At 40.6% G+C, this 27,885-nt stretch overlaps 1 protein-coding gene across 1 annotated transcript; it reads right to left on the reverse strand.

The window, feature by feature from the left end:
* Positions 1-27,579, reverse strand: wapla (WAPL cohesin release factor a). Its single transcript, XM_013134243.4, has 20 exons — positions 27,324-27,579; positions 25,985-26,376; positions 24,648-25,377; positions 24,089-24,390; positions 23,246-23,367; positions 21,393-21,488; positions 19,815-19,979; positions 17,422-17,558; positions 17,156-17,267; positions 15,952-16,182; positions 15,743-15,854; positions 15,370-15,467; positions 10,719-10,795; positions 10,214-10,386; positions 9,851-9,966; positions 9,298-9,552; positions 7,998-8,211; positions 7,815-7,903; positions 2,297-2,392; positions 1-2,192 (listed from the first exon to the last, which is right to left on the reverse strand). The coding sequence occupies exons 2-20, from the start codon at positions 26,352-26,354 to the stop codon at positions 2,127-2,129; spliced, it is 3,561 nt and encodes a 1,186-aa protein (XP_012989697.1). The 5' UTR covers positions 26,355-26,376; positions 27,324-27,579; the 3' UTR covers positions 1-2,126.
* Positions 27,580-27,885: the final 306 nt, after the last annotated feature.

Raw genomic sequence — 27,885 nt, forward strand, 5'->3', positions numbered from 1 at the left:
TTAAAGCAACCAAGGAGTTTATTCATGGCCAAATAGTGGAATGTTCTTGACTGGCAAAGTCAATAATCCCACCTGAATTCAATTGAGCATGCATTCCACTTGCTGAGGACAAGAATAGGGCAGAAAATACCAGACAAACAGGAACGGAAGATTACTGCGATAGAGGCCAGGCATCACCAGGGAACATACTCAGCATCTGGTGAGGTCCATGGGTCGCAGACTTCAGGCAGTCATTGAATGCAAAGGACTTGCAACATAGTACTAAATGTGAAAACTATTTCAAATAGTTCGCAGATAACTTTTGGACCCCTAAAATGGGAGGGGGGGACTACGTATGAAAACAGCTGTAGAGGTTCACAGTTTTATGGATCTATACCATCACACTAAAAAGCTGACCGTTTGCACTTCAACCCCTTAATCATTGCTCATTTCAAATCTAATGTGCTCAAGCACAGAGCCCAAACAACAAAACTTGTAACAGTCCAAATACCTTTGGACAGCACAGTAGGTCAATACCCCACAGAAATTGTAAAATGCTATAGGCAACAAACAATCATTTTGAAATGTGGATCATGCCAGTCGGCTGAGGTTTGGTTATCATTAATGCCAAGCTGAGTCTAATGAAAACTGTATTTACAGCAGTTATTATATTCAGCCACTTCAAGTAATGTGTTATGTCAGGCGTAGGCAAAGTCCCTGGAGAGCCTCAGGGTACACATGATTCTGATTTTACCGACCTGGACTGGGTGTACAGAGTTTATTTACTAAAAAGATCAATTAGCTGGGTTGGTTAGTTCAGTAATTGACTAAATTCAACACACCTGGCCTGTATTTTTTTTTTTAACATTTTGGAACAAGTGAATGGAATCAGTAAAGAACTGAACAGCTATTTAAAATATATGGAGGGATAATGAGTTGGGGATAGCTGTCAGTATGGCCACTTAAATACCCACCAAATGTAACGTCAAAAAACCTTTTTATTCAGTACAGACCGATCTGGAATGTACTGAATGTTTACGCAATCTGAAGACACCTCAGGTCCTACGGGTCAGTTTAATCAAAATCCTTCGGCTTTCCAGGAACAAGGTTGCATACCCTGTAAGGAACGCACAGAGACTTGAAGCATCTCTCAGCATCAGATTTCCACAACAGCAACTTGCTGTGCAGACCAAAATCCAAAGGTATAAGTACACAAAAAACACACACAATCAAAAAATGACCAAATTGCAAATGTTAAAACACTACACCTTTTTTTTTTTTTTTTTACTGTAAAGTACAGTGGGAAAGGCAAGGAATAAAACAATAACTAAAAGCATTCAAGTGCTATTATTTTAAAACAAAAGATTTAAATAACATTAAAAGCCATCCAGACCTGCTGATTTATTTTAAAGGGATATTTTACTCTAAAACTATCTTTTAGTATTTCATTCATTACTGTGTGCATGTCAGCAGTCAATTGTAAGACTAATGAACAAAAAGGAAAAATATCCCTTTGACTAAATTAAGATACCATTGACATGCCCTTGTAAGAGAACCTAAACAACAATAATGCACTGACAAAAATAAAACCTAAAAGATTAAGAGGTGAATTTCAACATTAGTGAGCTTTAACAAATAACAAACCTAATCAGAATTGGGACTTAGAAGTAGAGGTGGTTTCTACATTGAACATCCCTTTTCTACAACCATAACAGGCCATGGGAAATCACTTAAACGGATACACTGATCTTTTGCATTCAACCATTTCACACAACTTAACCAACACTGACAAACCCATGAGGGATTTCCATTGATTACATACTTGATTCAATTTAAAATCAACTGATCAACCAGGACTCTCACCAGTAGTGAGTTGGTGTGTGAACAAATGCACATATTGCAAAAAACAATGGTAGATGTTAACGAAGCTTTGGTTCAGAAAGTGCTTGAGACGCTGAGTTTGTGTGTGTTTGTCATGCTCTTCAGAATGAGGATGCAGGTTGAAGCGATGCTGGGGACACTGTTGGGACACCGATCAATTCTGGTGCATTCTCTGTACAGCCCCTACTACTGGGGTTGCCAGATCTGACAGTGCCCTTGTGGGGTTGCCAGATCTAACTGGATCCTCTACCAACAAGCAGGGTTCGCTAACAGTGCTCCAGGTAGTCTATGACACGAGAGATGGACTTATGCCCTGTGGTGCCAAATGCACACTTAAAAAAAAAAAGAAAGACACCAAGTTAGCTTGTACTGAATTTGCATATGTATGTTAAGGCAGAGAAAGATTCTAAATCATTATCAAACATTGCATACTTACAGTGAGGTTCATAAAATTCAAGAACTTCTTCAGCATTTCTGTCATGATTGAGAAATCACCCTTGGGTAAGTTTTCCCGCACAGTAGTCACATTAACCTGAGGGGAGAAAATTGAGAAAACCCAATCATTTACAGTAACATTATCTCCTATCAAATAAGCACCACCAGCCCAAAAACCTGAGCCATTACAAGTTTAGTATGTTTAGCAGAGATCTTGGTCAACTCTGCGCTGATGTGGATTTCTATAGTTGGGCTACATACAAAATTATTAATTTAACAATCCATTTCATATTCCTAACAATCTCAATAAAAAAACTGAAATGACCGTAAACAATCATCTCTTTGCATAGAGCAACTAATAATAGAGGATCGCTGTTTTGAATTTGGTCAGGTTTGTGCAAAAGACAATAGATACAAACACAGATGGAAAACTATTGAAAATCATGGACGAGTTTATCGCCCCTTTGTTGTGTTCTTAACCTAAGACGAAAAGTTTGTCCTCAGGCATGGAAGGAGGCTAAGTAAAAATGGATATGCACAGTGTGGTGTCCCTTGGGCAGTTGCCTTGGGCTGTTAAGCTTCACATTTTTTATACAAATACCACTTGTCTTATACTCAAGATTTAATTTAGTCATTTAAGTGCCAATAATACACTCTATTTTGCTCATCTTCATCAGGGTGGCTCACAGTTAAGAGAAAGTGGCTGGGGAAAATATATCCAAATGAACAAAAAAACTACACCAGGAAACAGTTCAATATTACAGTCCAGAAATAATTGGACACTGACAAGTTTTCCAAAATATATTCAAGTTAAATAATGATACAGGCTTAAAGTGCAGTATCTCAGCTTTCATTTGAGGGTATTCACATCCAAATTTGAGGCGGCGTTTAGGAATAACAGCTCTTTAATATGCAGCCCCCTTTCAAGGGACCAAAAGTAATTAGACAATTGACACAAAAGCTGTTTCATGGACAGGTGTGGGCTATTCCTTCATCATTTCTTCATCAATGAAGCAGCTAAAAGGTCTGAAACTGATTCCAGGTGTGGCATTCGCATTTGGAAGCTGTTGCTGTGAACCCAGAACATGCAGTCAAAGGAGCTCTCAATACAAGTGGAACAGGCCATCCTTAGGCTGCAAAATAAATCCATCAGAGAGATAGCAGGAACATTAAAAGTGGCCAAATCAACAGTTTGGTACATTCTGAGAAAATAAAGACGGTGAGCTCTGCGACAAAAAAAACCCTGGACATCAACAGAAGACAACAGTGGAGGATGATCATAGGATCCTGGGAAGGATGTTGGGAAGAAAAGAGTATGGAGAAGGCTTGGAACGGTTCATGAACCAAAGCATACCACATCACCTGTAAAATATGGTAAAGGCAGTATGATGGCATGGGCATGCATGGCTTCCAATGGCACTGGGTCACTAGTGTTTATTGATGATGTGAGAGAAAACAGAAGCAGCCGGATGAATTCTGAAGTGTGTAGGGATATATTGTCTGCTCAGATTCAGCCAAATGTAATTTGTCCAATTACATTTGAGACCCTGAATTAAGGGGACTGTGTATATGAAAATGGTTGCAATGCCTAAACATTTCATATGATATTTCTGTTCAACCCTTTGAATGAAAGCTGAAAGTCTGCAATGCAATTGCATTCCGGTTGTTTAATTTGTACACCATTGTGGTTGTGTACAGAGCCAAAATTGTCTGCGTCCAAATACTTCCAGACGTAACTGCACATTTCATGAATTAGACATAAACAAATATTAATAATTTGTAGTTTAGAAAGATCTTGAACGTATCCTACTGTTAGAAATAGTAAATAGCAGAGTTATACTCATATTTGGATACAATAGGTACATGGTAGAAATATTGCAAAAACATTGAAAGACCTTATCCCCCATTAAAACACCATGAAGTAAGGGCTTACTTGCTGGAAAGCATTTCAAATATAGTAGCAATTAAATATAAATACTAACTATACTAACATATAGGTGTAAAAGGCTAATACTTATGAGCATACTAAGCAACAGTTCAAAATTGGCACCATAATTTACAATAGGAAAACTCAGCTGATCTGTTATAACGAGACTTGTTACAGCTTCAGTTTTAAAAGAGCCTGATCTTTTTCTTTTTTAAGTGGTTTTGCATCAATTCTAAAAAATATTATATACATCTTAACTATTTATGTTTCGACCGATAAATCCACCCAAGAAAAGCAGAGCGAAATGCATCCACATTTGTTGCAATGGTTCTTCCACCTCATTTGAAGCATCCTACATGGGGCTGTGTCACTGAGCCAGAGCATATGGATTTTTTTCCTCAGAGCTGAAATCTGAGCTGGCACTCTCCTTATATATTACATCACAGATAACACACACTGCAGCCCAGCTCCACACAGAGAGCTGGAGGTGAATGAGGAGACTAAACTGAATATACAAGGGGACAGAATTTCATGCTGAGCTGTTGCTATGGGCATTCAAATGTTGGAGAAAATTAGTCTAGATACAATGCAAGGTCACCTTGTCTGAGTACGCCACATTTCAAGTCGGGTGTAAACTACAAGAATTTGTCTGTTTGAGCAATATTTTTTAGCTCAGAATCAGAATATCCCAACGATCCACTCTCAATTTAATGCGAGTGGATCAGAGACACAATGTTAGAGCTACTGGTTGGGACATTGAGATGTTTTGACGTCCCAATATACAACTCCGTAATAACTTGGAGACCACTGCACCTTTTTCTTTCCTTTCCAAAAATGTTGTAAAAGTTTTTTTGAGTGAGGAACAGAAGCATTCAATTTGGAGTGATCATTAACTTAAACCCTTCTATTCCTCAATCAAAACCTTCCCTTTTGACTTATTTGGAAAGGAAAGAAAAAGGTGCAGTGGTCTCTTAATTTTTTACAGAGCTGTACAGTGATCAACAATAGCCAATGATATGATGGTATCACATCAACCACAATTTATACAGGTTATGTAGACTCAACAAGGAGCACATGTTGTAGTATGAAATGGCACTTCCCAAAGTTCGAAATCCTTACTACTTGGAAATTCAAGCAATGCTACTAAATAGTTTATTTGCTAGATATTTCAACTCTGTATGGAATTCAGGACTGTCTGAAAGTTTTACGCTGACATTATAGCAACTATTACAGTCTAATGACAACAGTTTTTGTCAGCAAGCTATGGGAATCCTTACAACCAACCAAGCAAAGACCTTTCTGGTGCAACTCCCCATGGCTGAACCATCTTAGTGCGTAGACCACTACATTACCAAAAAGAAAAAGGCAGAAAAGACAGTGGTTTATAGTGAGAGGCTCTGTGATGTCAGGATTTTGAAAGTTGTGTTGTATACTCTAACCTATATAAAACATTAAAAAAATTATTTTGTACGTTTGCCCACTGACAAAGAAATTGTCTATAATTTTAATGGTAGGTATATTTGAACAGAATGAACAACTCACAATACCTCATCATAAAAAAATAAAAGAAATAAATAAACTGAAATCTCATGTATTCAGATCATTTGCCATGAAAATCCAAACTGAACTCAAGTCCTCTGACCAGGGTTTACGTTAGACGGAAAAAGACAGCTTTTCACCTGAATCACGTGTGGTTGATCAGTAGATTAAAATATCAACAGCCAAAATGTCCAGTGGGAAATATGCCAAATAAATACATAAATTGACTGATAGCATTTTAAATAGCCTAATATTGGTGTGAACTACAGCTCTGGATAAAAAAATAAGAGACCACCGCACCTTTTTCTTTCCTTTCCAAAAAAGTCAAAAAGGAAGGTTTTGAGAGAGGAACAGAAGGGTTTAAATTAAGAGACCATAGCAAAATTGAATGCTTCGGTTCCTCACTCAAAACTTTCCTTTTCAACTTTTTTGGAAAGGAAAGAAAAAGGTGCAGTGGTGATAATATTTTCCAGAGCTGTATATGATCTGTTGCCAAGAAAACAGCAGCCACCACTTGCTGTTTCAGTAAGACATTACGGAGTGTTTGGTGTGACTAAGCGAGGCGCGAGATTCAAAAGCCACACACTCTGACAGCAACTCCAGCATATAACTCTGAAATGTCCAAAGTGACGCAAACATCCCCGAGTTGGTTTAAAAACATAAGAGAAATCCTAGAAGCAAATGAGTTTCAGTAAATGATCTGTGCCTATAACTTTCCACAGAGCTGTCAAACGCTCTTCTGCGCCCATGGCCTAGACAGCCTATGGAAACTGACATAATTCGCATGGTAATGGATGAAACGTTTCTAACAAAATCCCTTATTCAGATTGGAAAGACGATTTTTGGAATCAAAATATTGTGCAAAAACATCATTGTCTATAAAATACTCATGATGTGGCTCAAATTATTGCAATCAGGGAGTTATGCAATAACTGCGCAAAGATTGTGAAGAGTTCATTCTGTGGACTAATTTGAATAAAAACATTTGTTGAATTGTAGCGTTTGTGTTTTATTGCTGTTTAAATGCAGGCTATTAAATAGCTATTTAAAACATTAGTCCGGCACCTGTTCTATATGGCTGGAAATCTGGAATTGTTTAGGCCATATTGGTCGTCAAAGAAAGTATAGCGTAAAGTCTGCTTCTGACCATCCTTGAGATATCTCTAGAAATTGCAGTTTACGCAAATGCTATTGATTGGTCATGATTTAGAAAGGCACACGCATCTACAAATGGTCAGACAATAATTGTCAGAGTATAAAACAAGATATGAAGTCAATATAACTCTGTAGACCTATGCAATGAAGTTGTCAAATCAGAGATCTATAGAATGTTCTTAAAAATTTGCCAAAACATTGTTACAGCAAGTTCTCAGATGCACAGTGGGCGTCATTTTCATAAAAAGAAAGATCGGAAACACCAAGACTCTGCCCTAGAGCTGGCTGTCCGGTCAAACAAAGAAATTGGGCAAGACGGGCCTGGGTCAAGGAGGTGACCAAGAACTTAATGGCCACTAAAAGAGCTCCCATGTTTCTCTGCAGAAGTGGGAGAACATGCCAAAATGACAACCATGACTGCAACACATCAATCAAGCATTTATGTTATGCCAGACGGAAGGCACTCCTGTGTAAAAGGTACATGACAAGTCACCTAAAGAACTAATTTAGACTAAGAATATTACCTAGTCTGATGAGACCAAACTATTAGGTCTGAATGTCAAGCCCTGTCTGGTGAAAACAAGGTACTACTAATCACCTAGCTAATCCCATGCTGATGGTGGAGGGACCATCATGCTAAGGGGGATGCTTCTCAGCAGGGACTGGTAGACTGGTCAGGATTTAGGAAAGGATGAACCAAAGAGATTCTGGAACAAAAATCTGATCCAAGGCACACTGCATCTCAGACTGAGGTGAAGATTCATCTTTCACCACAACAGATCCCTGCTTTCCAATCCCTGCTTTGCAATAGCCTATACATCAAACCTGCACACAGATCACTCAAACCATTCATTCATTGTGTTTGGTTCGAGAAGCAGCTAGTTTGCTGGAAGCTTACCTGACTGCCCTGACATAGACATCCCAGGAGGAGGGCTGTGTAGGAGGCCACGATGCTATCCTCCATGTGTTTCCCAGCATGCTGCAGAGCTAAAACCAAACAGGCAGACAGAGAACATCATAATTTGGAACAATACTACAACCAGAAACCTTTGGATTTTACACACCACAGAAATGTTTTAACCTTTGTTGAGGTCCAGCTCTTCTTCTTCCTCCTCTTTCTTCATTTCCTCCCCTTTGTCATTTCCGCTGTCATTATTTTCAGCAGCAACCCACTGGATCTCACCAGACGTCTCCTGCCACTCCCCACTCTGGTCCTGAGGCTTGGGTGCCTCACTGATGAGGTCATCAGTCTGCGCTTCTGCCAATATGGCTGCACGCTCTCGCTCCAGGAAGAACTGTGGTCATAGAGAGAACATTTCGTACCACTGGTAGAGGGACTTATAATATACAATGCCTTGCCAATGTATTCAGAGCCCTGACCAATACTGTCATATTATAAACGGAATAATAACATGTACTTCTGTTTGACTAAAAACCTGAAATGTTGCTTGCATACAAAGATGAAAGACCAGGAGCTCTGCAAAACACTGAAGAGTATGGCAAAAAACATGTTGTTACTCAAAAAGTACCAACTGAAGGTATGTCAGGAGTTTGCCTAAAAGCATGAGGTTTACCAAGCTGGGATGCGGGAAAAGTTTCAGACAAGTTTTTTGGCCATTATTAGAAGGGCCATATATAGCCCAAACTTAACAATACCCATGCCTTGACATACTATTGTGAATATTGAAGTATGGTGGTGATCAACATCATGCTGTGAGGATACTTACCAGCGAGACTAGTTAAACTTCCTTAAACTTGAAGAAAGTATAGATGGAACAAAGTACAGGTAAATGTTGTAAGAGAACCTGAAATTCAATGATCGTAAGCACAAGGCCAAAGCAACATTGGAGCTGTTTAAGAACAATATGTGAATGTTCTACAGTGGCTAGATCAAAGTCCTGATCTAAAATCCCATGGAGAATTTGTGGCACCATTTGAAAATTGCAGTCCACAACCTGAACCATCTGGAGCAAATTAGCCAAGCAGAGAGGGCCAAAATAACTGCAGCAGTATGCAAAACTTAAATACCTATTTCAAAATACTTTTTTGTAACAAAAAGGCAGTTCTACCAAGTATGAATGCGGGGGTTGAGTACTTACACAAGCAAAATCTTTCAGTTTCCTTGTTTTTATTAGAAATATTACCCAACATAAGACCAATGTCACTTACACTAACTGATCAAAAAACAATAAAAAAAATATTATCAAAAGGACAAAATTTAAATATAATTTATAATTCAGTCATATGAGAGACCTGGGATTTTCAGACCTGAGAGTCTGGGGTCTGAATACTTTGAGCCACGGTAAAACACAATTTTATCCTACATGGTTAATTCAGTAAGTCATTCTATAGTGACGATGTAGTCATAACTGAACTCTTACCTGCACAAGAGCAGCCAGGGCACCTGAAGAGTAGCCCATGGTCTTTTCCTCCGCAATCTTCGCCTCTGCCTCAGGATTTGCTGCTGTAGCCGGCTCTGACCTCAACTCTATGGAGGCTGGTACAGGTTCTGGGGTCTGGGTCTTTTCTCCCTCTTCTTGGCTGCCTTCAGGGCTTTTTGCGTTGAACTCCATGTCCACCAAACAATGGCGGTTTCTTGCGCTGTACTCAACCAGGTTAATCAGCAGCCCCAGGCCCTTTAAGCAGAAAAAAAGAAAACATTACAGGAGGAGAGATTTCTGGTAAGCATATGTCTTCCTCTCATACAAGGACTTCATAAATGTAATCCAACTTAATGAAACCGACAAAATGATTCTGGCATTCAAGCTATTGTCACCATTCAATGTCTTCTTGACCTGTGGGTACAGCACATAAAGTGAGTACAAAGAACCCACATGTTTCCGTGAACTTAGAGGTAATTTAATGAACGGAATAATTGACATGCAGGCCTACACACACACACACGCACGCACGCACACACACACGCACTCTCACCAGTACTCTGATGTCAAAGCGTTGTTCCTGAGGTATGTATCGTGGGACCTGGAGGACACAGTTGAGTGCTGTGATGATAAGCTGGTCCTGCTCCCCAGTCTTCGTGCTTCCCCACTCTATACAAAACATTTTAAATAAAAAAACAGTACAGTCCAGAGTTACAGTAACACACTACCTGGTCAAATATGGGCTGAGATCAGTCAGGTTCCTTTGGGACAGCACTGACACACTAGGTGGTGTGTAATGCAGGCTGTAGCCATGAAGCGGTCAAACAAACAAGGAAATGGCAAAAGCGCAACAGAACACAATGCGCAAGCTACAATCTGGCTGAATTTAGAAGACGTGTTGATGCAGTGGTATTACCATTGTCATGGGTGAGGTTGAGCAGCACCCCTATGACAGCCCTCATGCAGTCCTCCACAGCCTTGCCCACATTGCTAAAGCTGCAGTGGGGCAGTGCCGTGCCTGATGAACACAGAGAGCTGTTTACCTCCCGGCTGTAGCGCTGGATCATCTCCTCACAGTACCGTAAACCTCTGAGTGAGTTTGAGAGGGAGGGAGGGAGGGAGGGAGGGAGGGAGGGAGGGAGGGAGGGAGGGAGGGAGGGAGGGAGGGGAAGAGGTAAAACGTAGGAAGAGAGAGTGACGGAGAGATAAGATTAGATAAGACTGAGCAAATTAAACGGATGACACATTTCCGAACACCTAATAGTGTGAAAACCTTGTTCCCAAGATAACTTAGGGCACAGATATTTAACCAGGAGCCTTTGACAGGACACTACTCTAGAGGTGGAGACTGTGCAGAGGGGGTAGAGATGAAGAAGCGAAAGATGGCAAAATATTAGTATATGTTTTAATATTTCTCTCACCTGGCAGAGGATATTATAAGTTGAGAGTCCTTGTAGGCAATCAGGTAGCCCTGATTTTCTGGGTTCTGGACAGTAACCTGCAATGGAAGGACAGAAGTCATAAACTGACAGTTGAAAGCTGGTCATGAGCAATACCGTGGCCAAGTGAAAATACAAATTCGTGAAAAAGACAGAACGTTACAAACATTATTTAATTAGACAATGAATGTATGTAGCTGTGCCATGAACTATGTACTTTAAATACAGATTTACTGTAATTCGATGGGCCGATTAGGGTGAAACACTTTCAGATAGCCGAAGAACTACTTGTAGTTTGTTCACCCCAGAGATGCACATGACACTCATGTTAGACAGCACCCCATTGCACACATTTTAACATTACAGGGAGATTTTCCAAGGCAATATTAATTATGAATCTTTATTTGGCAGGTCTGGACTGGGTTCGAGATCATGCTAGTCCCTATGGCACTGTCTCAGGTTTTGAAATACGTTTTTAGTATTGTCCCGTGTTGTTTTAACAACCAACTTAAAGGTTTTAATACTTCAAATATTACCTTAGTCTGACACACACACACACACACACACACACACACACACACACACACACACACACACACACACACACACACACACACACACACACACACACACACACACACACACACACACACACACACACACACACACACACACACACACACACACACACACACGTTCCCTCCTCCCCTGTTCCGTGTCCTTTGACAATGCATATGTAGTAGATTTATATTTACTCTCTGACAAGCAGATGACAAAACAATACAATGTTGTTGGCGTGTGACTACTAACAGATTTGGGGGAATGTTAAGGATACAATATTCATCCAATATGGTATTCAACTAAATTGTTAGTATAACTCAATGTAAATGAACTGGATGAGCGCAATGCAAGCATTTAATCATGATTGTTTTATACTCTTTATAAGACCTGGGCAAGATACGGCCCCGGGGCCGGATCCAGCCCGTTGAGTCATTCTATCCAGCCCACGATACATCCAAAACCTTCAAAATAGTACAAAATAAAAAATACCTGACAAGGTCCGCAGATTACGTTACTTTATTTACTGTTCCATATTTATATATTTTCAAATTAATAGTCCCATGGCACTCCCAGTAATAAGTACAGCAGTATCATACTGTCTGTTTAAAATACCTTTCATTTGAAACAAGGTATTTGCGTTGCTATGATACATAGGGAAAAGCACCACAATCCATGCGCGGAAGTTATCATTTGTACGTACTATACACAATTGATGGCTAGCGATCTCTGGAAATGAGCCTAAGAAAAGTTAATAACGAAAGCAGGGTATTTAAAAAACTATTGACAGGAAAATATTTAAATGTCGCAGGTAAAGCAACTTGCTTAATATGTTAAGCTAACGTCACAGTTTTTAAAGGGTAGAATTTGCACAGGCACTTCCAGTGCAAGCATGCAGAGAAATAAAAAAAAACTGTCGCCCGATGCTACAATTCAACAAGTGCAAGAGCAGATGCAGCCTCACTGATGAACATCTTGCAGCAGTACCGCACACTGCGTCAACAGAACCGCACACTGCTTCAACAGAAATGACTCCTGACTTCACCTCACTACGAGGCTCTCCTGTTCATATTGAGTGAGTAGCCCTAAAAGTTGATTTCTTGGGTCTGGGCTGCTGGAATCGCTGTTGTTAAAAGCACGTAGTACAAAAATATACTGTATGAAGTTAGATGACGGCAATTATACCAACATTTGCTTTGAGTGAAAATCTTCAGAAGTGATTTCATAGACTTGTGTCTGCCTAATAACTATTATACCTATATAACTGTTATACACTATACCTTATGTAATGTAGCTTACTCTGTTGAGTTAAAAGTTAAGGCAAATAGGTGTTGCAACATTTCTGTTGAGTAATAACCCTAAAAAGGAATTTTCTAGGCCTTTGCCTGACAACAGTTGTTAACAGATTTTATTTTATTTTTTTAAACAATTGTTAAAGTAAATTAAGTACAATTATGAAAACTGTGTTGCATAGAAAATAAATATGCATAAACGTAATATGCAAGTTAACGGAGTTAGCTATGTTTTTAGGCATGTTGGTTGAAAAAATAATCTGGCCCACAATGCTATCTGGCATTTTCAATGTGGCCCCCCAGTGAAAAATATTGCCCACCCCTGCTCTATATAGTTGTATTAACTGATTGAAAACTTACAGTCGGACAATTTTATTGTACATGGAACATAAGGGAATGTTTGTAGTGATTCGTGATTTTGATTAATTATGCAGCCCTAGGCTACATCCCATGATGTTTGCTTATGGTTTTCACTGCAAGCTCATAATAAAAAAAAAAGCTTTTACATCCACTTGAGATCAAGAACGGACTTAAAAAAAAGTCTACACACCCCTGTTAAAATGCCAGGTTCTTGTGATGTAAAAGAATGAGACGAAGATAAATCATGTCAGAACTTTTTCTACTTTTAATGTGACCTATAATGTGAAAAATTATATTGAAAAACAAACTGAAATAACAAAACTTACAATAACTTGTGCACACCCTCTCATAACTGGGGGTGTGGCTGTGTTCAGAATTAACCAATCACATTCACATGTTAAATAGAAGTCATTACACACCTGCCATCATTTAAAGTGACTCTGATTAATCACAATTAAAGTTCAGCTGTTTTAGTAGGATTTTCCTGACATTTTCTTAGTTGCATCGCAGAGCAAAAGCCATGGTCCGCAGAGAGCTTCCAAAGCATCAGAGGGATCTCATTGCTGAAAGATATCAGTCAGAAGAAGGGTACAAAATGTCCAAAGCATTAGATACCATGGAACACAGTGAAGACAGTCATCATCAAGTGGAGAAAATATGGCACAACAGAGACATTACCAGGAACTGGACGTCCCTCCAAAATTGATTAAAAACACAAGAAGAAAACTGGTCAGGGAGGTTTCCAAGAGCCCTACAGCAACATTAAAAGGAATTGCAGGGATGTCTGGCAAGTACTGGCTGTGTGCTACATGTGACAACAATCTCCCATGTTCTTCATATGAATGGGCTATGGCGTAGGGTGGCAAGAGCCTTTTCTTACAAAGGAAAACATCCAAGCCCAGCTGAAGTTTGCAAAACAAACATCAAGTACTCCAAAAGCATGTGGGAAAATGTGTTATGGTCTGATGAAACCAAGGTTGAACTTTTTGGCCATAATTCCAAAAGATATGTTTGGCGCAAAAACAACACTGCACATGAACCAAAGAACACCATACCCACAGTGAAGCATGGTGGTGGCAGCATCATGCTTTGGGGCTGTTTTTCTTCAGCTGGAACCAGGGCCTTAGTCAGGGTGGAAAATTATGAACAGTTCCAAATACCATGCAATTTTGGCACAAAGCCTTCAGGCGTCCGTTAGAAAGCTGAAGTGAGAAGAAGTTCACCTTTCAGCACGACAACGACCCAAAGCCCACAACAAAATCCACAAAAGCATGGCTTCACCAAAAGAATATTAACGTTTTAGAATGGCCCAGCCAGAGCCCAGACCTGAATCCAATTGAACCTCTGTGGGGTGATCTGAAGAGGGCACAGGCGATGTCCTGACAGATTTGGAGCGCTTTTGCAAAGAAGAGTGGGCAAATATTGCCACATCAAGATGTGCCAAGCTATACCTTCTCCTACCCAAAAAGTAATAAAATCAAAAGGTGTGTCAACAAAGTATTAGTTTAAGGGTGTGCACCCTTATGCAACCAGGTTATTGTGAGTTTTTTATTTTTTACCCGCAAAGATTTTAGTTTGTTTTTCAATTGCTCACGTTATAGGTCACATTAAAAGGTGGAAAAAGTTCTGACATGCTTAATCTTTGTCCCATTTTTTTACATCACAAGAACCTGGCATTTTAACAGGGGTGTGTAGACTTTATATCCACTGTAGGTAGTGTAAAGTAGACCTGTTTATTGGCAGAGTGCTGTATGAATTTCTCTGGCATACAACATTTCCACACCTACAATATGATAAAATACTTCATGATTGTGTTACAGGGTAAATGCTTTAAGCTGAATGACATTTACAGCAAGAGTCCTGTTTGTATATTTCCTAATATATATTCGAATAGGCATTCAGTGCCCAGTCAATTTATATTTCATAAACAGGTCTGCACAGGCAGGTACAGGCGGTTGGCTTAGCAAACGTGCCTTAGAAGATGACAATGTTAGCATAGCCAGGGGTTAGCTTTCAAGTGAATTTAAAATGGCTTATCAGCTGCTATATGAGTGATTTATTCATTGAAATTCTTTACCATAACTATATCACAGCTCAACTAAAATTCAGCAATTGCAAAAAAAATAATAATGAAATATCAATTTTTCTTTTATCTCTGGTCACCTTCTTGACACAAATCCGATTTGTTCGTTATGAACAGTTCTTCACTGAAGTAAATTTGTTTCTGTAATGAAGCTTGGAAATTTTTTAAGTAGCAAGTCATTTAAAGTGGCTTTCTTTAGGTTTTGGGTCTACTGAGAAGCTAAAACGGCTTTGAACAAAACAATTTCAGGTACTATTAAATAACTATGGTAAGGTGTTCACTGATGTCATAAACATGACAAATCTGAGCCTGCTAACACTCCTTGATGATGCGTACTTACACTCTCCAGGACTCTTAGACACCTTTCTGCCCCCCATAGCGACGCCACCAACTTCTCCTTGTCATCCTCTTGACTCAGGTTGTGGACACATTCTTTCACTGCAGGGGACACACAATAATGAATAATATATATACCCACGAATGTAGTGAGATGACCTAGATACAATGCATCTCCCAAATACAAGAACAGGCTCAGGAGGATGCACACGATTTAGGAGATGATATTTGCAATGCCAGGATTGGGGGTTTAATTGTCATAAGGTGATAAATAAGACAAAGTACAAAAATGTATCCACCTAATACAGTAAATTGACCTAATTGCGCTAGCTGGCAATTTAAAATTAACGCAAAAACAACATTACACCAACCCATACCTTTGTCAACAATGTGGTCCAGGCCTCCCAGTAAGCGCAGCTCCTCTTTGAACCAGTCTCCAGCCCTCTTAGAGGTCAGAGACAACAAAGTCTCCATGGCCAAGTGACATGACTACAAAAAAAATATATATATCCTTGTCAATATCAACAACTTTGGTTCACCTATTATTCAGCTGTCCCCGCATTATTATTCAGCTGTCCCCGCATACCGTGATGTTCTCCAGGTCCAGGTGCTTGTTGTGGACCGTCTCACACAGTTTACGGATCTTCTCCTTGACCTTGCTTATCTCCTTGGCAGTGAGCTGGTCCTGATGGGCAGAATGGTCATGCTCCAACTCTAACAGTCTGATCATTAGCTCCAGACTAGCCCGGTCCAGGTCCATGTTCAGTCTGTCTCTGCTTAGGATGTACATCAGAGAGGCGGTACACAGGGCCAGGTTCTGGAAACAAATGAGGAGAGCAAATGAGGAGTGCAGGAGAGGAAATTCAGTTCAGAACCGAGTGGAAGGGGAAGTCCTTGAATCCAATTCAGGTACCATGGCTAACTTTGACAAGACAAATTGTAAGTTAGGCTGTCAGCACAAATAAGCTAAGGGAGGTTGTTCACAAATTGGGTAAGTTAGACTGCACAACTGCCCGTCATAAATCATTTTTATGAGTAGTACTTTAGCACAGCGGCCCATTGCAATAGATCCCACTTTTTAAAAACAGGTAAATGCGAAGTCCTGATACCTAGTCTTATATTTTATCAAAACATTTAGCAAAAAATGTGCTTCTGAAAGTATTTCTCCCTACTCGCACAGAAAGGGAGCAGTATTGCATATACACATGTTGCAGACATTTCGCTTTACACGCATTTCCAATTACTTTATAACAGTCCTTCCAACATTCTTTCTAACCAACATTGGTGTGAAAAGCTTTTGATCTCATATCTCCAGTGAAAATATAATGAAATAGAGAAATTGAAATATTCTCCCTTGACCAGCCAGTTAAATCAATGTCACAAGTTCACCATGTTGATATTAGGTATTTAAAATGCGATCTCACAAATCCGAGATCCATGGCCACGGAGCGTGTTCAGAATAAGGATCCGAGGGTGATCTAGACAATGTCATATCTAACCCAGTTGGATACTATATTTGATCTTGGGTACTAAAGTAAAGGTATATCTGTGAAGACATTGGGTATACAGTCTCACTGTGAGAACCAGAATTTTAGCAGCAAGAACAAAGACCTATGAAGCGCCTGTGCACAAAAAGGTCTATTAAAATGCAAACATAAAAAAGCTATTTAACAGCCTTGTTAAAAACAAATAGTAAAACACTGCATAATATTAAGCTTCATACTGAACAAGTGTACATAATGTCAATGTGCATGCTGATTAGCACGTCTTAATTTGATTAGATGTCCTACCGGATGCTGCGGGGCATCATTCAACATCTTGAACACCTGAGCCACTTTCCCTCTGGCCCGGAGATGCATCCGGAAGCTGGGCATTGCACACCTTGCTGCTAAACTGATAATACTAAAAAGAGGAAAAAAGGTTTAATGTTAAGGTTGCCAACAATATTGTCTTACTTGCGATTAGCAAGAACACAGGCTGCATTCAAAAAGGTACCATGTATTATTTGTATGGGGTACATCAGGTAAGATACCCTTCCGAAGGTCAATAATCTCACCTAAGGCATCGTGTGTTGAGTGGCTGACTGCTCTTCAGGCCCGTCTCCAAGTACTCAAAGTCATCAGTGAACTCTTGATTCTCCCCAAACTCCACAACATCATTGAAGTGCTTAACATTATGTACAACAGTGTACAGCTGCAAGGGGAAGGATACAGATTATTAATGATCACATAAATGAGCAAAACACCACAACATTTAATGTCCCAAAAAGATCCCTTCCCTCGGTTATACACAAGTTCCTGTAGCAGAGTGGGCCGAAGTTAAGTTTAAGGAGAGGTTAAGGGTTCCTGAAAACTCATGAAAGCGTGGTGGACATTCGCAGACATTCCGACTGCTTCACACAACAGGAAAGTGGTAAGAGCAGTGGGCCAAACTCAAAAGGCAGTCGCTTAGACTGCCACATTCAGTTTCAGTTTGATGAAAATAAAACCATACATGATATAAATCCCATTCCAACAGCAAAATTCCATGAGATTAAAATAAAAAAATAAATAATAATATTGGTCTAAAATAATAATATTTACCTAATGGTTTAGTAATGATGAAATGCATATCATGAGGCTACAGACATGTACACCTAAACGTATGCGACACCTACACAAATCCATTCTCATATGAGCTACTTTGTCACCAGCAATAAAGTGTTTTCTGCAAACCCCTAATGGGATTCAAAGTCACAGTCGTCATATTTCATCACCTTCAGGCTACCACTTTAGTGGATCATGCCACAATTTCCGGAAGGTAGTTGTGAGAAAAATATCACTATATACCACAAGAGCCTTTCATCTTTGACTTCTATGATACATAAATACTAACGCAGGTTATATAATCCATTACATTCTATAAAAGAACCGGCACTCAAAATCAATTATTGTATGGTGACACAGCTACTAAATTGGGAAATATTTGAAATGCCTACTAAAGACAATCATATGCCTATTCATTTGTTTTGAAATGCTATATGCATCTCATTGTTACTTATATATGCAGTGGATATAAAAAGTCTACACACCCCTGTTAAATGTCAGGTTGTGATGTAAAAGAATTAGACAAAGACAAAAAGTTCTGACATGATTTCCACTCTTAATGTGACCTATAATGTGAACAACTCAATTGAAAAACAAACTGAAATCTTTGAGGGGGGAAAATGAAAAATAAAAACCTTACAATAACCAGGTTGCATAAGTGTACACACCCTCTTATAACTGGGGATGTGGCTGTGTTCAGAATTAACCAATCACATTCAAACTCATGTTAAATAGAATTACTCATCTGCCATCATTTAAAGTGACTCTGATTAATCACAAATAAAGTTCAGCTGTTCTAGTAGGACTTTCCTGACATTTTCTTAGTTGAATCTCAGAGCAAAAGTCATGGCCCACAGATATCAGTCAGGAGAATGGTACAACATTTCCAAAGCATTAGATTTACCATGAAACACAGTGAAGACAGTCATCATCAAGTGGAGAAAATATGGCAGAGAGACATTATCAGGAACTGGACATCCCTCCAAAAACGAAGAAAAGAAAACTCGTCAGGGAGGCTTACAAGAGGCCTACAGCAACATTAAAGGAACTGCAGGAATTTCTGGCAAGTACTGGCTGTGTGCTACATGTGACAATCTCCCGTATTCTTCATATGAATGGGCTATGGGGTAGGGTGGCAAGATGGAAGCCTTTGCTTACAAAGAAAAACTTCAAAGCCCGGCTGAAGTTTACAAAAACCAAAATATGTTATGGTCTGAACGTGGGAAAATGTGTTATGGTCTGATGAAATTAAGGTTGAATTTCTTGGCTAAAATTCCAAAATATATGTTTGGCGCAAAAACAACAGAGCACATTAACCAAAGAACACCATACCCACAGTGAAACATGGTTGTGGCAGCATCATGCGTTGGGGCTGTTTTTCAACGACTCAAAGCCCACATCCAAATCCACAAAAGCATGGCTTCACCAGAAGAAGATTAACATTTTGGAATGGCCCATTCAGAGCCCAGACCCGAATCCAATTGAATATCTGTGGGGTGATCTGAAGAGGGCTGTGCACAGATGTCCTCGCAATCTGACAGATTTGGAGCTCTTTTGCAAAGAAAAGTGGGCAAATACTAATAGACTCCTACCCAAAAAGACTGAGTGCTGTAATAAAATCAAAAGGTGTTTCAAAAGCATTAGTTTAAGGGTGTGCACACTTAGACAACCAGGTTATTGTGAGTTAATATATATTTAGATTATATGAGAGATTACATACCAGCTGCACAATTCAAGGACATTAATAAACAAAACACAAATATACAGTATGGGTTCAACATGTAGGCTATGACGTCGGCATACTTGTCTGTATCTGCTCACTACAGACTACCATGGTCCCCATGGGTGATGGCAGTTATCCTACCTCCTTATGTTCCTTCCTGCATTTGAGAGCTGTGACAATGTCCTGGTAAGGCTGGGTCGGGATGGTCACAGACTTGATGACTTTAGGTGGTGGGGGAGGAGCTTTGAACAGGCCGTCATCTTTGTGGGAGTCGGTGTCCTTGCCACTTCCACTCGATACACAGGCCTGGAGAACAGAACAAACCAAAAAGCATTTTGAAAAATATAAAAACTCTCCAGGAGAATTAATTAAAAATGTCTCATATTGGGACAATTTGCCAATCTTGACAACACAGCTAATACCTAGTAAGACTTCCCATCTGAATTGTCATGCATGGGAGGTAGCCATTAGGCATCTTACTGCGATATATACGAGCCAAAACCATTATGACCACCTGCCTAATATGGTATTGGTCCTCCGTGTGCCGCCAAAACAGCGCTAACCCAGCAAGGCATGGACTCTACAAGGTGTCCCGTGGTATCTGGCACCAAGACATTAGCAGCAGATCTTTCAAAACCTGTAAGATGCGAGGTGGAGCCACAGTGGATCAGACACAGCCCATAGATGCTTCATCAGACTGAGATCTGGGGAATTTGGAGGACAGGGAAACACCTTGAACTCTTCATTGTGTGCCTCAAACCATTCCTGAACAATGTGGGCAGTGTGGCAGGGTGCATTATCCAGCTGAAAGAGGCCACTGCCATCAGGGAATATCATTGCAATGAAGGGGGTGTACCTGGTCTGCAAAAATGTTTAGGTAGGTGGCACATGTCACATTGACGTCCACATGAATGCCCGGACCCAGGGGTTCCAAGCAAAACATTGCCCAGAGCATCACATTCCCTCCACCGGCTTGTCTTCCCACAGTGCATCCTGGTGCCAACACTTCCCCAGGTTAACGGCGCACATGTACACGGCAAACCACATGATGTAAAAGAAAATGGGACTCATCGGACCAGGCGACCTTCTTCCACTGCTCCAAGGTCCAGTTCCGATGCTTGTATGCCCATTGTAGGCACCTTTGACGGAGGTCACATGGGTCATCATGGGCACTGACCAGTCAGGGGCTACCCAGCCCCATACATAACAGGGTGCAGTGCACTGTGCACTGTGACACATTCCTCCAATAACCATCATAGAAATGTTCTGTGACTTGTGCCACAGTAGACCTTCTCTCGGTTCGGTCCAGACAGGATAGCCTTAATTTTGTCTTGATGAGGCTTGAGCACCCAACACTCAGTTGACGGCTTATGGTTTGTCCCTCCTCAGACCACTGTCGGTAGGGACACACCACGGCTGACCGGGAGCACCCCCACAAGGCTTGCCGTTTCAGAGATGTCGCTCAGGTCTTTACTCCACCATCCAACACATTGACTGCAAGAACTGATTAGATGGTAAGCAAACAATCTACCCAGACCGTGACATGTTCCCTTGTTAGGTGATGATCAACGTTATTCACTTCACCTGTGAGTGGTCATAATGTTTTGGCTTTCTCAAATGATTGATCGATACATATATATTTGATAAGGGTGGAACGCCGCAAGGGGCTGAACTAGAGTGAAAACAAGTTATCCAAGTAGTGTCCAGAGTAGTTCTCACCGGGGCAGTTTGTGCATGGGCTAGGGCTGACGGAGGCATCTCCTCAGGCTCAGGCTGGTTCCAGTGGCGGGCATTGTACACAGCTTTAGCAGGGGACTAAAGAAATACACACACACACACAAAATACAATAGAATTGGGGATAGTTACAGTAGACATTTCGATAGCCTTGGAAATGATTTAACATCTCATCTGACTTATTAGCTTCATAATCACCATGGGAGCAGATTCCATTTCATTTCAGTATCAGAAGCAATCGTGAATGGGCAAATGGTGAACTAGACCCATTTTAAACATTCTATAAAATAGAGCAATCTCAAAGTGCCATAAGATTGAATATTTTTCAAGGTATTATAGTCACAATACCAAGATTTTACAAATGATACAATATCATATCAAGAATAGTTTTCAGTTTTATGGCACACATTGCTAAAATATACAGCAGGCCTAGTAATATCTGGATATACAAAGGTTATGGATGTCTACAACTGCTCAGCTATTGATCATTTTGAAAGTAATCTTCCTTTCCACACGACAACGCTCCCTAGAATGCCCCTCGTCGGGCGACTGTCTATGCTGTGTGGTTGTCAGCACAATTATCCATTAATACCCAGGTGAATCTTATAAAAACAACATGGCCTAGCAAAAGACAAACATTAATTGTTCCATTTTCTTTTTATCTGTCTTTCAGGTTCAGGCTCAGTACTGTCTGTGTAAATGTAGATCACTTTTGGGTTCCATTAAACAAATTTGAAACTAAACAACAACAAGTAATGACATCCTTAGAAGTTTGTGTTTCTGGAAGAAAATGAATTCAATTTCCTAGCTGTGATTATTTAATAAGTAGACATTGCATTAAAATGTAAATTATTCATTTACGGTCACTTTCATACCAAGCGTATTTACCCCAGTTGAATTTAATCCTGGTGCATCTCCCCTTTAGCCTGGCTCATATAGGGAGGTGAGAATGCACGCGGGTACACACCAAATAACCACATTTTGGTCAGCTTAAACAAAGTGGTCGGGGCAGGTTCCAAAAGAACCACGGCACGGTTTGTTCATGTGAAAATTCAATCAGACCCAAATAAAGGATGTGACCCAAAAATGCTGTGTGTATTCTGGGCTGAATTCGATTATTGAATTAGCAGACAAATCGTCGATATTGTGCCAGCTACCTACAGTACACGAATGGACACGCATCACTGGCTAGCTTGCATAATGAGTGGTAGAGGACAGACATGGAGCTGTAGTAAAGGGAGAGCACATCTTTTAAATGTGGGAGAAAGTCTACAAAAAACTTTCAGCAAGCAATAGATCAGCAACGTGTCCCCAAAAAAAAGACCAACAACAATGCAAGTGTGCGACGCACTTCACAAAAGTGGCCGCTCTGGAGATTTCATTCCAACCACAGTATTTCATTACAAAATAGCAAAGCAGCCCATAGCGATTGTAAAATATAGCAGTTTCCAATGGCTATACAGTCTCCAGACTTGAACCCCACTGAAAATGTGGTTTGAATTGAGACGACATCCATGGTGTGATTTTGTACTTGATTTGTTCAAATGCTTTAGTTTAGGCAATAGTTGTGATGTTTGTTTCTTGTAACGTAATTAGGCATAGCAGTGCAAAACAGCAGTGTTGAATAACCAGCGTAAAGCAGAGAACCAATAACAATCACAGCTATATAATCATTTAAACGAGATTCTCCTCTGGCTGCTCATCCATAACTGCTTGAAACATACTGAACAAATAAGCTAGAATTGCTGTCAGTACGTTACATCAGAGTAATCTCAGGAGCATTTACACACAGTGAAACAAAGTCTTCCCACATACACTCAATCACACGCATACACACCTTTTTGGGCCCACTGAAGATCTTCCTGCCAATCTCCTTGGGTTTGTCTCCATGTTTTCCTGAACAACCTTTCTGCCCTTCAGACCCACCAGAGCTTGAGTCATCAGAAAACTCCAGAATATCTGAGAGGAGGAAAATAGCGTTCTCATCGGTTCAAAGGCACACTTCTAACAGCACTGGAGAGCATACCGCAACAGGTGAGCACAAGGTGCTAGAATTCTTAACTCAAAAAGGTACTTGGGCTTTTGGACAGGACATCGCATCATCACACAGCTGATTGCAGCAAGTGTCAACATAGACAGCTAGTTTATGGCACTGTTAGGCTAGTGATGGCAAAATAAATGACATTAACCTGTGTACCTAATTTAAGAAACAACAACAAAAACATGAATCCTTCACACTGGCTACTATGAGGCTGCGTGCCACTCTACAATGATGAACGAAGTGTGACCAATCAAAAAACATTTTCCTCGGTTGTGGCTCAAATGAGTCTAAATGAAGCCCAAATATGTCTAATGCAGGGCTGCTCAAACCTGTCCCTGGAGAGGAACTTGGAGGTTCTCTCTCCAACCCTGATTTTGCCCAGATGATTCTAATAACAAGCTGGACAAAAAGTCAGGTTAAGTCACAACTGGGGTGGGAGAGAGAACCTACAGGATGGTAGATCTCCAGGCACAGGACTGTGCAGACCCGGTCTACTGCCCATAAAAATAACAGATTTTTAATGGTCCAAGTCCTGAAAAAGCAAATGTTTTTTTAAGCCATCACACAACGTGAACCATTCATCTCATCTAATGACTTTCAGACAGATAACCTCTTTGTTGCCTTTAAACAAGTTGTCACCTGTATTGGTGCTGCTCTGACTGTCCTGAGAGTCACTCGGTTGGGGGCTGTCCACACTCGGCGTTACGGCAAATAATGCCACTGCAGTCTTCTTGACCTTCTTCTCTTTAGCCTGGGAGCCCTCGTCCTCATCACTGTCGCTCTCACTGAGGTCATCAAAGCCAAAGTACTTGATCTTGTAACTGCTGCTGCCCCCAGCCATGCCATCCGCCCCCTCCTCCCCTTCCTGATCACCCTTGTCCTCAAAGCCAAAAAACTCTAGCTTGGTCTCCTTCTTGGACTTACTCTGGGTGGGCCGGAATCTGTATGATAGACAAGAACCATTTAAATTTCACTCAGAAGCTGACATGGAAAATATCATATATACTCAATTTAGCGTCCTCTAAAACAGAAGCTTACTCTAAATTAGACTGACCTAGGTCTAAGTTTAAAACATTTGGTAAAGATTTGTTTTATGGTGGCCAGTTAAGAATGTAAAGGGACACTCTGTTAATCTGTAAAGTTCAATTGGTAGTTCAAAGGAACAGGTCGGAGTGAATTGGCTGAGCCAGTTGTTCACCTTGTGGGTTTCGATGTAGGTATGTCTGCCTTCTTCCTCAGTCGCCCTGCCTCGCCCAAATCAGCAGGTGGGGTGCTGGTGATAAGCTCATCCATGCTGCGCTCTATTGAGTCCTGGATGGTGACATTACACACTGACAGGCAAGACGGGTGCAGCACCGTGTAGTCACGCACACGGCCCCTGCCAGCAGGTTTAGTTGCCAGTTTAGCCACAGTCTTGGTCACATTAGCGCCACTGCTATCGCTGGAGGTGGACATGCTGTTGGGCTTCAGTGCAGCCAGAGCACTGGCAGCCACTGTTGGATCGCTGTCGCTAGCAGCACAAGGGTCTGGACCATCATGGGCCTTGTTGGGTTTGGGTCGGATGTACTTCCTAGTGTTGGAGGGCCTGAGGAGGAACGGGGAAGGTGGTATGTTGTCAATCACAGGCTCGGCTGGGACCTCCAGTTCAGCACTTTTCATCCCATCCAAAGACAGACCATCCTGGAGAGATGAGAACTGGGAGTCCCCGCTGAACACTGGTGTCTCAGCGGAGTCTTTTCCCAGGTGAGTGTCCATGCAAGGGGAGTAGGTGGAGGAGCTTTGGGTCCCTATTAAGCTCCATTCCACATAAGGGTCATTGGGCACAGTTTTTGAAACAGAGGACTGAGCAACAGGCTTCTGGTTACTCTCAGATGTATTTTTGTACCAGGACTGGGTACTACTTTCTTTAGGCTCACTAGCTTTCTTTTCTGTAAGCATGTAGGAGATAAGAGAAAATTAACAAAAGGAAGCATTAAGTATTACATAAGCATTACACATTGATTCTAATAAAGCTGTTTGTGTAGATCATCTCTAAAACAGTTCAAAATTAAATAAGCACAGGCCGATGGAGACGTGAAATAGTGCTGTCACGGACAGAAAAATCCACAAACAAAAATTAAAGCAATATCCTGAGCTGTAGAACAGCAATGCCCCGTCCCAGCCGAAGATCCCTCAACATTGTTCCAGTTCCCATATAAACAAAGCTTCCCTGCCTAAATGGCCTACAGACCTGTGGCACTCAACTCATTAATATCAAAACGTTTTCAGAGCCTAGTCCTGTCTCACCTCAACTAAACTTTTTCCACCATTGAAGATTAATCTAGAATCTGCAATATCTTAGTCAGGGTACACAAAGCGAATTACAAAATTATAATGTGATCACAGCCAGCAGGTCACCACAGGAGAAAATGGTGTGCATTCAGTATACACTTCATTCTAGACTTCAATTAGCATTCTTTTTCATGCTGAAAACATGTGCACCATGTATATGGCTAACACTCAGTCATAATCGGTTTTCTACAATCCAGTTCTTACCTATAGATGTGGTATTTGAGTTCCTACTGTTATCCACTGGGACTGTGACTTTAGAAGAAGTTGTTATACTGGCCTCAGCCTCAGATGGTTTAGATTGGAGCACACTGTGGGAGGCGACAGGCTTGGACTCATCGTCGCTGTCAAAACCAAAAGGATCCTCTGAGCTGTCATCGTCCTCAATCCGGGGCCTCTTGGGTAACTCTACTATCTCCGGCTTCTGGGTTAGTCTCTTGGAGCCCAGTTGGGCTTTGTAAGTGGTCTCTCCCCATTTGGTGCTTAGGGTGGCCTTTTTGTTGGAGAAGACCTCATCAAATTTGGAGTTGGCCTCCCCTCCCTTACGGCTGTAGGTTTTACCAAATCTGGATGTCATGGTGTAGTTTGTTACATAGTCTCTGTCGGGTAACAGAAGAAAACAAAAACTTGAGCTAAATATTTACAGCATCTCATGCAACGCTAGTGGGTTTTGTTTTTCCCAACAATCTACCCATGATCTCTGACAATCATTAAAGACAATGGATGTGTGATGGGGTCATCGACATCTTAATTATGGATGTACCACCAAAGCCACGTTAGGTAGCCATCCAGCTAGACAGTTAATGTAGTTGGTGATATTTAACTAATCAACGTTAGTAAGCAAACTCAACGTCAGATAGGCAGAGATAGCTAGCTTACGTAACTAGCCATCCCCAACCACTACAGTAAATCCTAAGCTACGTTAGCCTTATATTCATCCTAGTCTAACAGGTCTTTCAGAGCAAATATCTTTACACATTTGAACCGGAACATTAAAAAGTTTAAAGTTGCGTCTAACTCAATTTGAACCTAATCATTTACGTTATGTTTATGGGGGAAGGTACATGAGTTAGCTAGGTAGAAAGCTGCTACCGGCGGCGGTAGATGCTACATTAACTACGCTAAAGTTTGTTGACTGAGTAGCTATTTGCGACAGTGCTAACTGGTTAATTTGGGAGATAATGTAATGTTAACTCTAAGAAGAGCCGTAACACAGATCATTTAACAGTCTACTTTAACTCTTTGTTTTAACAAGCTGTCTGACTAGCTAAATAACTAGCCACTGTAACGTTAATTAATTAACTAAAAACTGAAGTCAGTAGCTAGCTAGCCAGCTAACGTTTGTTAGCGGTCGGTAGGTAGCTAGCGTACAGAGTAGTTCACATTACATTATCCATGTTTACAGTTTGGGACTTCAGCCAATCAGCAAATGCATCATTGAACATTGCTTTTCAGTAACTAAACCTATCGAAAGTTATTTTTCACATTTATCAGTGATACAAAATACACTTGCTAAATGCAATTTTGAACACCAAAAACCACTTACCTATCTCAACTCAGTGGAACCGACCGCTTGTTTTGCACCCGGCAGGGCCTCGTCTTCGGCGTAACTGTACGTTAATCACAATAACAAGCGTTAACTCGGTAAAACAAAGATAGCTACAGTTTATAAACACAATGCATATTCACCAGCGAATAACTAAGTTTATAGAGGTACACTGATATCAAATTATTGGTTAAATTTCTTTCCGGATTCCTGACTTTATTTTGTAGTGCTGTGTTTGAGAGGCTTAAACTCGCAATGTATCATGGGTAAATTGTGACTGGCTAACTGATCTACAAATTGTAATGAGTCGTTACTTACGATGCAAGGTGATTTCTAGATCAGTCTGTCCGCAGTCGCCTGGAGTCGTTTCGATTCACTTGAGCATGCCAGCAAGTCGACAAATAACCAAATGTGTTTGATAGTGACCGCCACATATTTCAAACTTTATTTGGCCCCAACCTATGCAGGGTTCCCACACTGCTCTACTTTTCTTTTTCCTTATTTTTTGTAATAACACTAATATGTATTGAACACGATATATGAGATGGGATATACATTTGCT

Source organism: Esox lucius, chromosome 6 (assembly GCF_011004845.1).
Source record: "Esox lucius isolate fEsoLuc1 chromosome 6, fEsoLuc1.pri, whole genome shotgun sequence".
Taxonomy (NCBI): domain Eukaryota; kingdom Metazoa; phylum Chordata; class Actinopteri; order Esociformes; family Esocidae; genus Esox; species Esox lucius.

What these genes read in the sequence shown, in the direction of transcription:
- wapla (XM_013134243.4), bottom strand. Translation starts at nt 26,354, where the DNA reads ATGACATCCAGATTTGGTAAAACCTACAGCCGTAAGGGAGGGGAGGCC. An exon ending in ATGATGCCCCGCAGCATCCG is followed by an intron (nt 16,183 to 17,155) that starts GTAGGACATCTA and finishes ATTTGTTTCCAG; the next exon opens with AACCTGGCCCTGTGTACCGC. An exon ending in GTCTAAGAGTCCTGGAGAGT is followed by an intron (nt 10,796 to 15,369) that starts GTAAGTACGCAT and finishes CTTCCATTGCAG; the next exon opens with GTTACTGTCCAGAACCCAGA.